General features: G+C 41.0%; 1 protein-coding gene across 2 annotated transcripts; it reads right to left on the minus strand.

Moving 5' to 3' along the window:
* Positions 1 to 259: 259 nt before the first annotated feature.
* ppig (peptidylprolyl isomerase G (cyclophilin G)) lies at positions 260 to 10,078 on the minus strand. Of its 2 annotated transcripts, none has more exons than XM_084084898.1 (13): positions 9,947 to 10,078; positions 8,993 to 9,069; positions 8,827 to 8,901; positions 7,966 to 8,073; positions 7,588 to 7,632; positions 7,414 to 7,501; positions 7,259 to 7,288; positions 6,927 to 7,066; positions 6,641 to 6,803; positions 5,578 to 5,757; positions 5,374 to 5,455; positions 3,397 to 3,530; positions 260 to 2,437 (listed from the first exon to the last, which is right to left on the minus strand). In XM_084084898.1, the coding sequence occupies exons 2-13, from the start codon at positions 9,051 to 9,053 to the stop codon at positions 1,420 to 1,422; spliced, it is 2,124 nt and encodes a 707-aa protein (XP_083941024.1). In that variant the 5' UTR covers positions 9,054 to 9,069; positions 9,947 to 10,078; the 3' UTR covers positions 260 to 1,419. The 2 variants fall into 2 exon arrangements, with proteins under 2 accessions (XP_083941024.1, XP_083941025.1); XM_084084899.1 differs by having other exon boundaries at positions 9,952 to 10,070.
* Between the last annotated feature and the right edge of the window lie 4,401 nt (positions 10,079 to 14,479).

The raw sequence follows: 14,479 nt of genomic DNA on the forward strand, positions 1-14,479 counted from the left end.
AACTGAAATTAAAATAAATGCACAACCATCTCTCTTTGCTTCTGTGTCAACACCAAAGAGGGTACTCTACCATGAAAAATAAGGACACCAGTGTGATGCAGTCATTCAGCATTTTTGTCTTGTTTCGGTTTGTGACATGGAACTTCAACACTTGAGAACCACTGCACCAACCATGCACGCTTAACTACAGTAATGTACTGTAACGTGTTGTAAAAGTAAGAATATTGTACTAGTCACAAAAAGTAAATTGTTTACAGGGAGGCAGGTTTAAATAGAAATGATGGAGTGACACTTTATTTCCCACTCATCCATATTTGTGAAACAAAAACAAAAACTTTCACAAATAAGTTTTTGTACAAACTCATTTTATGTTTTTTTCCTACAGCATTTCAGAGACGTATTTTTCCATTTGAACAGCACTGCACGCTTAACTACAGTAATGTACTGTAACGTGTTGTAAAAGTAAGAATATTGTACTAGTCACAAAAAGTAAATTGTTTACAGGGAGGCAGGTTTAAATAGAAATGATGGAGTGACACTTTATTTCCCACTCATCCATATTTGTGAAACAAAAACAAAAACTTTCACAAATAAGTTTTTGTACAAACTCATTTTATGTTTTTTTCCTACAGCATTTCAGAGACGTATTTTTCCATTTGAACAGCACACCGTAGACATCTCAAAATCAGTAAAAAATAAAGACAACAATAATGGTAGTTATCGAAACAGATTATCCACAGTGAATCAGGGATAAGCATGCAAGAAATAACAGGAGACTGACTCTTCCACATCATCACTTGCTACAGTAAAACAACTTGCCCGGGGAAAGTATGCCATGTGTCTATACTGCCCTATGAAGCCAAAGTGCAGTAACTACAGTTTTGGACACATGGCCCATGATCTGTCTCAAAGGTCAAATCAGGCTTCATGATTTTGGGGACAAACAATTAGCTTATGGATTAGTGCAATATCACTTACATACTGATACCCCATGTGGCTGGCCAGTTGAAGCACTTTAAAGCCTTTTTTTATCAGATTGATTCTTCACGTAGTTACTGCACTTTGGCTTTGTAGGGCAGTATACGTGTAAGCAGTCAAATTACTACATTCTTTAGCCCAAATCCAATGGCATTAAATAACATTTATAAAATTACAGTAAAAAAAAATTATGCTAGGAAAAAAAAAAAGCTTTTAAAAAGTTGTCTGCTCCACATAAAGTCATTCAAAATTCTTCCCCCCAGCCCCTAATTTTTTCAATTTCTCTTTTTTTAGAAACTGCATAATTTGAAACAGTATAATTGGATATATCGTAAAGCCAACATGTAATTTACAGATGCATTCAAAAATAAAACCTCACACTTCCATGAGTATTAACCAAGTCCATCAGATCAAATGTCTAGCTATGTTAATAACACACCCCTAGTCATCAGAACTTGAACTCGAGCTCCTCTTCTTGCTGCTGTTTCTGTCCTTGCCCTTCGTGTCACGACTCCCTCTTGAGGAGATGACCGTCACAATTCTGGTGTCGTCTGTGGATTTGGAGGGAGATTTCCTCTGCGGACTACCTTCCCGTCTCTTCTTGGAATCGGGACTCTTTCGACTCTTCCTTTTCTCATCTCTGTCGCTCTCAGAACTGCTGCTACGTCTGCTCTTAGACCCCTTTCTGGACTCGTCTTTATTCTTCCTATGAGATGAGCGGTTATTACTGTGGTCTCGGTGGTTACTCTTGCTTCTGGAGCGCCTGCCTCTATGAGAGTCTCTGGCCTTATTTCTGTCTGGGGTTCTTGTTCGCTCCCTGTTCCTGGATGTCGCTCCCTTTTTATCATTGTCCCTCTCGCTGTGGCGGCGTTTTTCCTGACTCCTGCTACGCTCTCTCCCTTTCTCTCTCCCTTTCTCCCGATGGTCCTGTTTGTCTCTTGATGAAGCACGCCTTCCCCTGTCCCTGCTCCTACTATTTGACCGTTGTCCATCTTTTACAGTGTTGGTTTCCTTGCTTTGTGACGCTCGTTCTCCATTTTTTCCTTTAGCATTGTCTCCATGCTTATCAGATGCTGAATGCTTGTTTCTTTCTTTGCTGCGATTGGATTCCGACTCCTTTTCTTTCCCTTTGATGTTTTTGTCTTTGCTCCTGGAGCGGCCTCGTCTGTCCTCACCCTTTTGTTTAGGATCCCTCTCCCTGCTCTTCGATCTTCCACCTTTTTCCCTGCTCTTACTGCGGCTTTGAGATTTGGCCTTTTTCTTTGCCTTGTGTTTGTCACCTTTCTCCTCTGCCTTCTTCTTTGAAGTGTCCTTTTCTTTGCTTCTAGATCGGTGAGAGCGGCCCTTCTTGTCTTTCTTAACCTCAGTGGCATGTTCATGCTTTGTTTCAGAGGACCTTCTATCGCCACCTTTCTGAGCTTTAGCAGCTTCATCCTTGGCGGCGTCGACCATGTCACCTCTGCAAGAAGTATAAAAAATTTAAGAATGTATAAGAAAAGGACAGCTGAAGCAATAATGGTATTTCAGAAAGCAGTTAGTTATTTAAGACAGATTCTTCAAATAGTTTACTCATTAGCATTGCTGCATGACATAACACATACTGTATTAAAGCCATTTTTCAGAAACTGCTCAAATGATCAAAGACTGCAAAATCAGGGTCCAATTACACTGTCGACCAACCGTTAACAAAATCATCATTTAAACATTAGTGAAAAGATTCTGTGGTTCATCATTTTAAGTTTGTGCTGTTGTGTGCAAAGTTGTTTCTCAAATCTGTATCAATGTGACATCAGTATGTCAATGCATTGATCTTTTGCATTCCCAGAAAGTCAGAATTGCTTTTTATAGGCATTAACCATTTTAAATGTTTGTGTCAACACTACGTGTCAACCATGTATTTATCTACGTGTTCACATATAATACCAACAATAAATGTAATGGCCTTTATTTTTTTATTGCAATTGACCTAGATAGTACAGAGATTCGTTGAATGATGGACAAGTGGTGCCAATGTACACGTCAGATGTTGCTCAGCAGTTGCTAAAGTAATGCTCAGGGGATTTGACCATTGAAAATTTATGAGGCAACACTGGTCTCGACACGTGCTGCCGTTCCAAAGCATCAGATTGTCACACTACGACTACGTTGTCTAGTATGGAAATCGCTTTGAGTAGGCAGGACCTCATCGACCCCACCCCCACAAACAGCATCCAAACCCCAAGAATTTCTCCTTTTGGATTAAAAATGGCACATTTTGCCAAAAAGCAACATGTTTGCATGCTTGAAATGGACGGTTTCTTAAAAAATGGCTCATATATATATTAGCACATTGTCAATGTGTACCAGCAATGAATAATGCATTTCTTGCCCTGTAATCACCAGGAAAAAAATCTAATAAAGAGGATTATAGTTTATTACTTGTCGCCCTTAATCCAACGCTCGCCACTGCTTGCTCTCATCCTCTGGCGCTGCATCTCCTGTCGCCAATGTGGAGGAGTTTCACTACGCCGGAAGCGATCCCTTGACCTCGAGCGAGAGGGGGTCCGATATCGCTGGAAGATAAAGGTAATATAAATGGCAATGTTCCTTCCTGTGTATAAACTGGCTGTAATCTCATTACTGGTAATGATGCACATTTTATAAAAAAGGTACAAGTAACCATATTTTGCGCTTTGGCTATTTTCATCTACAAACTACAAGCTCACAAACAAGGGAGTTTGGGGATCTGCTAGTTTCGAAATTATCACCCCAAATGCCCAAAATTGGGACACCAGGGTTAAAACACCAGTTATACACTTTTGAATGGAGCTATTGCCATATAGGTGTCTCCTCAGAGATGCTCGTAGGCCTGCGTCCTGCGTCGCTGACGCACCATATTGCGAAAGGACGCATTCATGACAACTCTAGTGCGTCCATGGGACGCAGCTCCGATTAGCTCCGATAATATATAATATTTTCAGCTGTGATCTACATGGACTCTCTCGGTTAGGCACCGTTGGTGGAGAAGTATAACTCTCCGGTTAGACACCGTTGTACTGGAGAAGTATAACTCGGTTAAACGGCGTTGTGTGGCAGAAGCAGCAGCACAGCCCCTCGCTGTTAGTCTACGCTACACACACAGAGAGAGAGAGAGAGACGGCATGAGGACCTGCTCTTAAACGTGTTAAAACGTCTTGGATAGACCACTGTCTGGAATAATAACTGATCATCATACATACAGGTCTACTACTAATCTTTGTTGCTGTTGTCATCTTAAATTGACCAGCCAAAGTAAAATCCCCGATTTTAGAGTGTTCTCCCACTTGCTTGGAGATCAGAGTGAGTGGTGGATTAACGCATGTTGCCAATCAGCTGTGTAACATTAGCAGGTTAACGATGGCTCGTTGATCCTATGCATTTGACCCTGATTTGACCACAAAGGCAAACAAAAGCACTAATTAATGGCAGCTGTAAGTAACCGGTTGTCTATCGTCTGTGTCTTGTGTATGTTTAATAGGCAACTGGATGTTTTCTGTAGCTTAGAGATATCATAACAATTAATTCCCTGAAGAGGGTAGACCCTCTCCCTCATGCTAAACTTAAAGTGACTTATAAGGTTCCACTTCTCCTCAAAAAGACAACTTTATTTTCCTTTCTCAATGACAAGCCTAATAGTATTATTGCATGTTGACTATGTGCAATAACTGCAAGCCAATGTTCATAGGCATTGTCAGTATTTGTCTTCATTATTTCTTGAATTCCTATTTCTTTATTTGCCAATACTTCCACTGTAAGCCAGTGTTTTCAGTCTACACAATAAATAGTAAAAATAAATTCTACATTCATAAATAATACAAAATAAAATAATAATAATGATTAAAAGGTTCTATGATTAAATGTATTCTATTGGTCAAAGGTATGTTAAATCCACCTGTTGCCCACTACTAGTATTTCTTACCATAAGGTGTGCTAATACTACAGAATCATATACATTTGAAAAAATATATTTATGATTTTTTAATATATGTATATATATCGGTATCGGTCTTGAAAAGCAGGAACGGGTCGCACTGATCTAGATCTGCTATTTTCACAATATGTATCTGTGGAACTGAATCAAACTAAATTAAGTGCCTCAACTCCTAATTCCTCAGGGTGGGGGGTCCCCAGTTAAAATATGATTATTTTGGGGGGTCGCTGCCTGAAAAGGTTGAGATCCACTGCATCAGGATATAATGTACACAGTCACACACGCATAGAAGATATGGAGATTGGAGATCAAAGAAAACGATAGGGGGGGGGACGTGTAATTGGGGACCCATAAAATGTCCCTGGGACCCATCTAAAAGACCACCCTTGCATCCCAGGACCCATTACATTGAAAACCTAGCAACATCACTGTCTCCTTGTACCTACCCTTGGTCCCCTGCCTTTAATCTTCCTGCCAGAGCGTGTCATCACAAGTCTTCTGTTATATGTCGACTGAGAGTTAAACATTCTGCCAATCATCAAGGTAAAAAATATGTTTAATTAGTACATACATTTATAATTATCACATTAGAACACCAAACTAGTACCCAGGAAAGTAAGCACATCCTGGATTTAGTCAATGAGACCAACCTTTCTCTGGGCCTTTCCTCTCTTCTTCGGTCTTTTCCGGTTTCCTCTTTCTCCTTCTGAACTGCTTGGGGACTTCTCCTCATAAGAAATCTGTTCTCTGGGATAGCCGGAATTTCTTCGGGTCGTACTGAAGATAAAAGCACCTCTTCATCTTTCTCCTCTGCGCTGTCAGGCTCAGATCTAGAGAGAAAATTCAGAGCTGTACAGTTACTTTTATCCTTTATTGCAAGTATCTACTTGGGCCATGCAAGTCAGGAACGATCAAATTCAGAATACACGCCCCACCCGTTGTGCAATACTCCCGTTATCTGATGTACCGATCTGCCATTGTCAGCTACATCGTGTTTTGCTCTGTGCTGCCACTTTCGTTCATCCATGCCTACTGCTCTCGTACTTTCTGTACCATTGCACATGATATCGCTTATATTGGCGACGCGGCACACCCAAAGGCAAGCTCAGCAAATCAGTAAAGTCGGTGGTCAGGTTGGCCGATTGGGGACTTAGGTGATATGAAGCTTAACCAGTCTGTGAAGCCAGTGGGTTTGGCCAATCAGGGAAGCTGATGCATACACTTGCCCCAAAAACACAGCGATTCGCTGCGTCCTCTGCAGACCCACGGTCAGATGTAGTTACTACTCTGCACTGTACACCCCTAGGTTGTATGGCACAAGTTTGCCAAGTTAGAGGCTGTTTAGTTGGATGGCGCCCGACCGCCCGTGTTATGCCTGGGACGCAAAACAATTGAGAGATGTGAATGTGAATTGATAGAGATATAAACTTTTTAACCGGGTGAATCCTAGCATTCCCATTCTGGGGCAAACATTTAGGCAAAAACAGCAGATCTACAAGCTCACAAAAAGCCGTAAATTGTAGATTGGCAGACCCAGTATAGACGCCTTGGGGACCCCGGTCAAGGAAGTGTATAGGGTTAAGTGGTTAATTACTTGTTGTTTGTCTTGCTGTCGTTGAAAATGCACCAACATTTCATATGCAAACATACTTTGACCAAAATAAAAGGTTCTGAAATTGCTAATAATGAAAACATAATACATTAATGATGTACCTTTTTTTATGTTTCTTTTTTTGTTTTTTCTTTTGCGTCTTTGCCTTCTTTTTCCGCTTCTTGGCGTCTTTACCCGAGTCCTCCGACTCGGAGGAGTCAGAAGAGCTGTCAGAGTCACTAGAGCTGCTGCTGCTTGATGCTTTTTCCTTCTCATCTTTTTTTGCTGCAAATAATTTAAAGGCAGTACACTTAAGTTCCACCAACTGTAGCAGCCAAGACAATAATATACATAAATGCGTTTGCTAAGGACTCAAAAAGTAAAAAAAAAACACTTCATCACACATACCTTTCATTTTAGGGATGAGCTCTCCACAGTTCAAAACCTTCATCTCAGCATATGGTTTGCTGTTAGCATCCGTTTTCTGGCTCTCCATGGTCTGTACAACTTCTTGGCCCCCGATTACATGGCCAAAAACAACATGGACACTGCAAAATACAATTAGTGTTAAGCTGTACAAAATATACTTTAGACAGAAACATAATGGCTGATTCATAAATTTAGCTGAACAATAAACATACTCAACACAGTACCATAATGGCTGATTCGTAAATTTAACTGCACAGTATACTACAGACAGTACCATAATGGCAGATTCATACATTTCGCTGAATACTTACCCATCTAGATGTGACGACGGTTTCGTTGTTCTGGGGATTGGCATTGAGATGAAGAATTGAAGACAAAGATGACATTTTGCTGTTCATGTTAAGAATGATGGGACCAACTAATAAAATAAATGAAAGAAAAACAAGAGGCTTAACATGGCACTTACATGAAAAACTGGGATCCATTGGTATCTTTACCCCTGTTTGCCATGGACAGCAAGTATGCCTTGTTATGTTTGACAGAAAAGCTTTCATCTGGGGAAAAGAGTATGGCCATGAAGTACGATCTTTTTTTAATGAAATAGAGTAAAATAAATGCCATTCAGAGAAAGTATTTTTACCTTCAAAAAAGCCTCCATAGATGGATTCACCTCCTCTTCCATTGCCTGTTACACAGAGGTATTTTTGTCAGAGTACATTTGATTTGCACATTTATCCATCCTAACTATTGAACTATTCAAAAACACAATATACAGATGAATTCATGAAAATTAATGGTTGATTGCAGCCATAGTCACATCACAAGGGAGGGAAGAAACTACAGTACAAATACACAGAGGCTAAGGTGGAAAAACTTACATACAGTGTACATACAGCACAGGTTGCAAAAATGCTCAATCCAAAATAACACATTGTGTAGCTTTTCCAGATGTCAGTTGCATGAACTAACAGATTTGGTTCTGCAACTAGTCTGTAAAATAATCAGAATTAATGCTTACCTTCACTGAAGTCTCCTCCTTGAATCATGAAGTCCTTCACAACTCTATGGAAGAGACATCCTTTGTAATGCAAAGGCTTTTGTGTTCCTTTGCCAATACCCTTCTCACCTGGAAGACACAATGATAAAATTCCATAAAAGAACAAGAGCGTTCACAAAGCGTGAATTTTTATTATTATTAAAGCGGGTAATTAATTAAATATAAGGATGCAATTTCACTTCATGATTCTGATGCTACTACCTTAAAAAAATAATATTGTAACATCTACTCTCTACATCTGTAATGTTAACTGTGGTTTATGCTGATGTGCTATGACAACTATGGGCTTACCCGTCTGTGTTCTGTACCAGGCGGGATGATTGTATATGTTTCACTGTAGATCTATAGGGTGTATGCATCAGTATACTTTAATTTATATTTTGTTTAAGGGTGTCTTTACTGTGATGTTACTCTTCTGTATTTCTATGCCCTGACCTGTATCCGTTACTTCTGTCTCTCTGGCGCCTGAATTTTCCCTGCGGGATCAATAAAAAAGGTATCTATCCATCTAAACTAAATTACAAAGAGCAGCTTACACTGGTGGGGACACTTATGATGATCTTATGATGACTACTTTCAATTTCAGTTCATTTTAGCTAGTCAATTTCAGTTTCAATTCATTTAAGTGAATTTCAGTGTAGTGCCAAATTGTGATTTGATGTCATACACAACTCTGGAACTTTGTAAACGCTAGTGTTGGAATCAGGGAGTGAAATTGCATCGATTTCATTCATGACTCACTTTCACAGATACAAATAAATCAATTTGACAAACTGATCAAATCCCTCTTTAATTCTCTACTAGACTGTTGATATAATTTACCTGTGCAGAGGCACCTGAAGTTTTCACAAGTTTTGGGGCAAACATCTGAAAACAACTCCACCACAACTCGGCCCACTGAAAAATGAAAAATATGTACATTATGGTCAAGTTAATTTGAAATAAGTTAGTTAAAGTAGCCAGCGAGTTGAGCAACGGTTTCTCTTACCAAGCACGTTGCCGATTCCAATGTCAAGAAAGCATCGAGGACGTTGAGCCTTGATTCCCATTGTTGACCTCCTCAAACTAAAGACCAGACACAAATGTTATCACTACACTCAAATCACACATTCAATGGCCCGTCGCCTTGGTTTATCAGTTAACTAGGGTCTAGGGTCAAATAAGCCGGGAATCCTAAAAGACAGATAACTATGAACAGTTAAATACATGTATCAGTCAGCTATCCTTGCAGAGGTTCCAGTTAAAAAGTTGCTTTGCAATTATTAACCTCAATTGAATAATGAGAGCTAGGTTGCAATGTTTTCGGCGAACAGCTAATAGTTAGCTAGTAGCCCCCAAGCTAACGTTAGTAAATCAGCGAGGCGTGCAAGGTTATGCTGCTCCGGTAGAGACGGCGGGGTGGAGTAAGAGCGTTTAGCCATAATGAAGGCCTCACACATCACGGACAGGGTTGCCATGTCCGCTTAATATAAGCGAATACGCTGCCACTGGCAGGGAGCCCTGAATATCAGATTTGTGTTGTTTGAGAACGTTTCAAATCTTCCAAATATCAAACATTTACTTCAAGATTTGTTGAAAATACTAGATCTACGATCTTGCGGTGTGAGCTCTTAAATCGGCTATTTTCAATATATACAGTAGTGAGTAGTGGTTCTTTTGGGCTTATTTTCTTAGACCTGGTTGCTTATTTCTCCCGCAAAATCTGGCAACACTGACCACAGAAGCACCGCCCAGCCGGGATGCAGCGTAGCAGCACCGTTCCCACGAACACCTCTAAACCCCGGCCTTCTGTTAGCAACTTAGCAATGGATTCTTTGGATTCTAACAACATTTATTCTTTTTAGCACGGCAACTCCACTTCCATGTCCGTCCGTCCGTCCGTCCGTCCACACACACACTCAAAACATATCGAGCTACAACCGAAATTAAACCAATGACTTACCTCACCCTGAGAAACAAGTATATCAGTTATCACAGCAAGCTAGCTCTTGAATGACGATGAAAGCAAGTTTAGTTTCATTCAGTTCACAGACCGTAGTGTTTTTCCAAAGATGGCGCGATTGTAGACGTCACGTTCATGCATTTCAGCACTTCAGACATGCGCACACAGTGGTGGAAGTACTCAGATTTATTACTCAAGTAAAAGTAGCAATACCACAATGTAGAAATACTCCGTTACAAGTAAAATGCCTGTGTTCAAAATGTTACTTGAGTAAAAGTACAAAAGTATTGGCATCAAAATATACTTAAATGACCAAAAGTAAATGTACTCAAATTTTTGAAAATAGCCTACGGTTAAAGTGGTTAATGTATGTTTTATGATATAATAATGTATATCAGCAAAGTAGCACATTTTAACCTGGGTTAAATGTACTGTGTGTTATAATTATTCTAAAATGTTTTTAGGTTTCATGCTGTCAATGCAAATAATTATGATGACAAAATGAGCCCTATAATCGTGACAGATGAGACTAACCTCGCGTTACCAGTCTTTCCACCGATGAGACAGACACAGCTGAGACATGGAGATCCCAATTAACCTGTTGGACAAATCGAGAGTAGGCCTAATAGACAGGTGTGATTAATCTGGTAATCATTAGCTGTTTCAAATAAAGCACTGGCACAGACACAGAGGTGTGTGAAGTTAGAGTCTAGTAGTCTACTGTGGGTAAAAAAAAAAAAGTACAACAAGGTACTCAGGGCCAGGAGTCCCTGATGTGGTGTGACTATTAGTTGGGTCATTTATGGCACTTCCGTGACCGCGGAGAGCGAAGGTCCGTTTCTCAATGGATTTGTCATCTAGGAGGGTTATTAAACAAATTTAGCCGGGGTGTCTTTTTTAAAACGGCGGGGAAAATTTGTGGGAGACCAAAATCCAAAATGGCTGCCGTGAAAATGAACTTTTTAATGGTTTGACCTACAATGATGCACAATACATGGTTTCAGAGCTTATTTTGGTCAAGGAATACATATATGGTGTTTATATAATGATTTGACCTATTGTCGACCTTCAAATGCAAGATGGCTGCCAATTATGAGCTCCAAAAGGGAGTTTTTTCAAAATCGTCACAGAGCCTTCATATTAGGCTCAAATGAAAGCTCTGCTCATGATGAGTTGAATAATATACAGTATAAGTACACAGAAGTAATCTCTGAGGTCAATAAAGTCAATGTTTGTGTGTAAACAGCAGTTGCTGATTTGCGGTTTCCCATTAAATAGGGTAGGCTACTGAGAATATGGTGTCCAGTTCATCCCATCACATTTTCATAATGAACCAAAAATAAATGAGCTCTATAGCCTAACATAAAATAGTATTCTGTATGCAAAGCTAGAAAGGTTAGTTGCTTGAGGTGAATTTAAAGGTCAACTCATTTGTCACCCTTATTTTGTAGTATTGCTCCCAGTGTTTCCTGTCTGTCTTCCTTGCCTTGTCTAACCAGTCTTGTGATTTTGTCAGTGTTTCCACCTGTGTCCTCCTAGTCCCCCAGCCTATCCCAGTGTTGATTGTCAGTTGAGTTCACCTGTGTCCTGTTAATCCCTGTCTATTTAAGCCCTGTGATTGCATTGTGTTCTTATTGGTCTGTAGACCTTTGTCATGTGAGGTTTTTAGTCGTTGTTCTTTGCGCTCAAGAATCTTGGAAGTGATTTTGGATAAGAACCTCTCGCCAGAGCAGGATGCACAGCACGCCCTGTCTGTAGTGCTTTCCTCGTAGTGCTTGGTCTACCAACCCCTCCACTACTACCCCTGCTGTAACCAGAGTGTCTGCCATTCCAGAGCCCTTGAATCGCTTGTAGATGGCATAGATGTACTGTAGGACATCAGCTGGAGGTACGAGGATTGGGAGGATGTCCTTGAACATTTCTGGATTCTCTGCCTTGAGCTCAGTGAGCATCTTGTAGGTGGGCAGGTCACCAACAAGAAAGGAGAATGGAATATTCTTCTGCCACATGGCCTCCACATGTTCCACCATGATGTCATTCACCACTGACTGACTTGAAGGTTCATTGTATGTTGTGTGGTAATAAGGCTTGCTCTTGTTGGGTGGTGGATGACAGCAGGACTGGGCACCACTGTATCCTGGAACTCGCTGCTCTTCAGGTGGTGGTCTTGTACCATGATTGTCTACACGAGACAGTGCATGTATCACAGAGCGAGCACACTGCGGAGCTCTGCTATCAACCTGGGAGTAAATGTCCATGGCATGACAAGGAGTAAAGATCTGGTAGACACTCTGCACAAGAGCGGTGTCTGCATCAGCTTTGCAGACACACTGCTCCTCTATGACCATTGGGCTCTGATGGATGTGGAGGCATCAGCAACCTGCCCACACAAGATCGCAGACAGCAAGCCAGCTATCGTGATCATCGACAATGACGACTTCAAGATTGACACTATGACAGGTGACTCTACAGCAGTCCATCGAACAAATGTCATGTACATGCAGCCAGAGAGCTATGAAAAGAAACCAGGCAAAGAGACTGCTGAAACGCTCACCAAGAAGAAGGAAATCTCTGCACAGCTAAAGCAGAAGTGTGCAGAACTGACAAAGGTTTGCCAGTACAGATGCCCCCCTGGTAGCAAGAGTGAGTCACCTGCTTGTCCCAGGGTAGATCCACCAGTGGATGGGTCAGCTCCGCAGCGTGCTCGCTCTGTAATACATGCACTGTCTCGTGTAGACAATCATGGCAGAAGACCACCACCTGAAGAGCAGCGAGTTCCAGGATACAGTGGTGCCCAGTCCTGCTGTCATCCACCACCCAACAAGAGCATGCCTAATTACCACACAACATACAATGAACCTCCAAGCAAGTCAGTGGTGAATGACATAATGGTGAAACATGTGGAGGCCATGCGGCAGAAGAATATTCCATTCTCCTTTCTTGTTGGTCACCTGCCCACCTACAAGACGTTCACTCAGCTCAAGGCGGAGAATCCATTAATGTTCAAGGACATCCTCCCAATCCTCGTAACTTTCCACCAGCTGATGTCCTACATCTATGCCATCTACAAGCGATTCAACGGCTCTGGAATGGCAGACGCTCTAATGTCCAAGATTCTTGAGCACAAAGAACAACAACTAAAAACCTCACCTCGCATGACAACAGACCAACAAGACCACAGTGCAAACACAGGGCTTAAATATACAGGGATTAACAGGACACAGGTGAACTCAACTGACAATCAACACTGGGATAGGCTCGGGGACTAGGAGGACACAGGTGGAAACACTGACAAAATCACAAGACTGGTTAGACAAGGCAAGGAAGACAGACAGGAAATACTGGGAGCAATACTACAAAATAAGGGTGACAAATGAGTTGACTTTTAAATTCACCTCAAGCAACTAACCTTTCTAGCTTTGCATACAGAATACTATTTTATGTTAGGCTATAGAGCTCATTTATTTTTGGTTCATTATGAAAATGGGATGAACTGGACACCATATTCTCAGTAGCCTACCCTATTTAATGGGAAACCGCAAATCAGCAACTGCTGTTTACACACAAACATTGACTTTATTGACCTCAGAGATTACTTCTGTGTACTTATACTGTATATTATTCAACTCATCATGAGCAGAGCTTTCATTTGAGCCTAATATGAAGGCTTTGTGACGATTTTGAAAAAACTCCCTTTTGGAGCTCATAATTGGCAGCCATCTTGCATTTGAAGGTCGACAATAGGTCAAATCATTATATAAACACCATATATGTATTCCTTGACCAAAATAAGCTCTGAAACCATGTATTGTGCATCATTGTAGGTCAAACCATTAAAAAGTTCATTTTCACGGCAGCCATTTTGGATTTTGGTCTCCCACAAATTTTCCCCGCCGTTTTAAAAAAGACACCCCGGCTAAATTTGTTTAATAACCCTCCTAGATGACAAATCCATTGAGAAACGGACCTTCGCTCTCCGCGGTCACGGAAGTGCCATAAATGACCCAACTATATTGTCACCAGACCCCTGAACAATGTAGGTGCACATTTGGTGGGGAAAGGAGCTACAGTGTGCCCATGACTGGACCCCAGGAAGAATAGTCTCCACTAAGGTGTAGACTAATGGGGATCCTTAATAAACAAACAAACAAACAAACAAACATGACACACTGTTGCTCCTGAGGCCTCCCACCCATGGCCTCTGGTGTGTCTAATTTCATGGCAGGCCCCTGAACAGTGTTTGTGCGTTTTAGTCCATGAGGGGCCAACACTGATATTTTCACAAATTGGTACCACCTGAGGTGGCCGTAAAGTTTTTGTATTTTTGTATTCCTACATGTCTATAGTTTATATTTTGGTATGATACATCTTCCAATTCAGTAGCTTAATGGCAGTTATCACTACCTACCGGCTAATGTATCCGGTAGGAGACACAAAGTAGAATCTTTGTGTCTCCTACCGGAAATACACCCGGGCATGAAATTATTGCGACAAAAAACAAAATATATCCATGTATTCAAGGCTTCATGGGGT

The sequence above is a fragment of the Gymnoscopelus microlampas genome (assembly GCF_963454915.1).
Source record: "Gymnoscopelus microlampas genome assembly, chromosome: 17".
Lineage (NCBI taxonomy): Eukaryota > Metazoa > Chordata > Actinopteri > Myctophiformes > Myctophidae > Gymnoscopelus > Gymnoscopelus microlampas.

What these genes read in the sequence shown, in the direction of transcription:
- ppig (XM_084084898.1), bottom strand. Translation starts at nt 9,053, where the DNA reads ATGGGAATCAAGGCTCAACGTCCTCGATGCTTTCTTGACATTGGAATC. An exon ending in GAGGAAAGGCCCAGAGAAAG is followed by an intron (nt 5,456 to 5,577) that starts GTTGGTCTCATT and finishes GATGATTGGCAG; the next exon opens with AATGTTTAACTCTCAGTCGA. An exon ending in TTAAAGGCAGGGGACCAAGG is followed by an intron (nt 3,531 to 5,373) that starts GTAGGTACAAGG and finishes TTTATCTTCCAG; the next exon opens with CGATATCGGACCCCCTCTCG.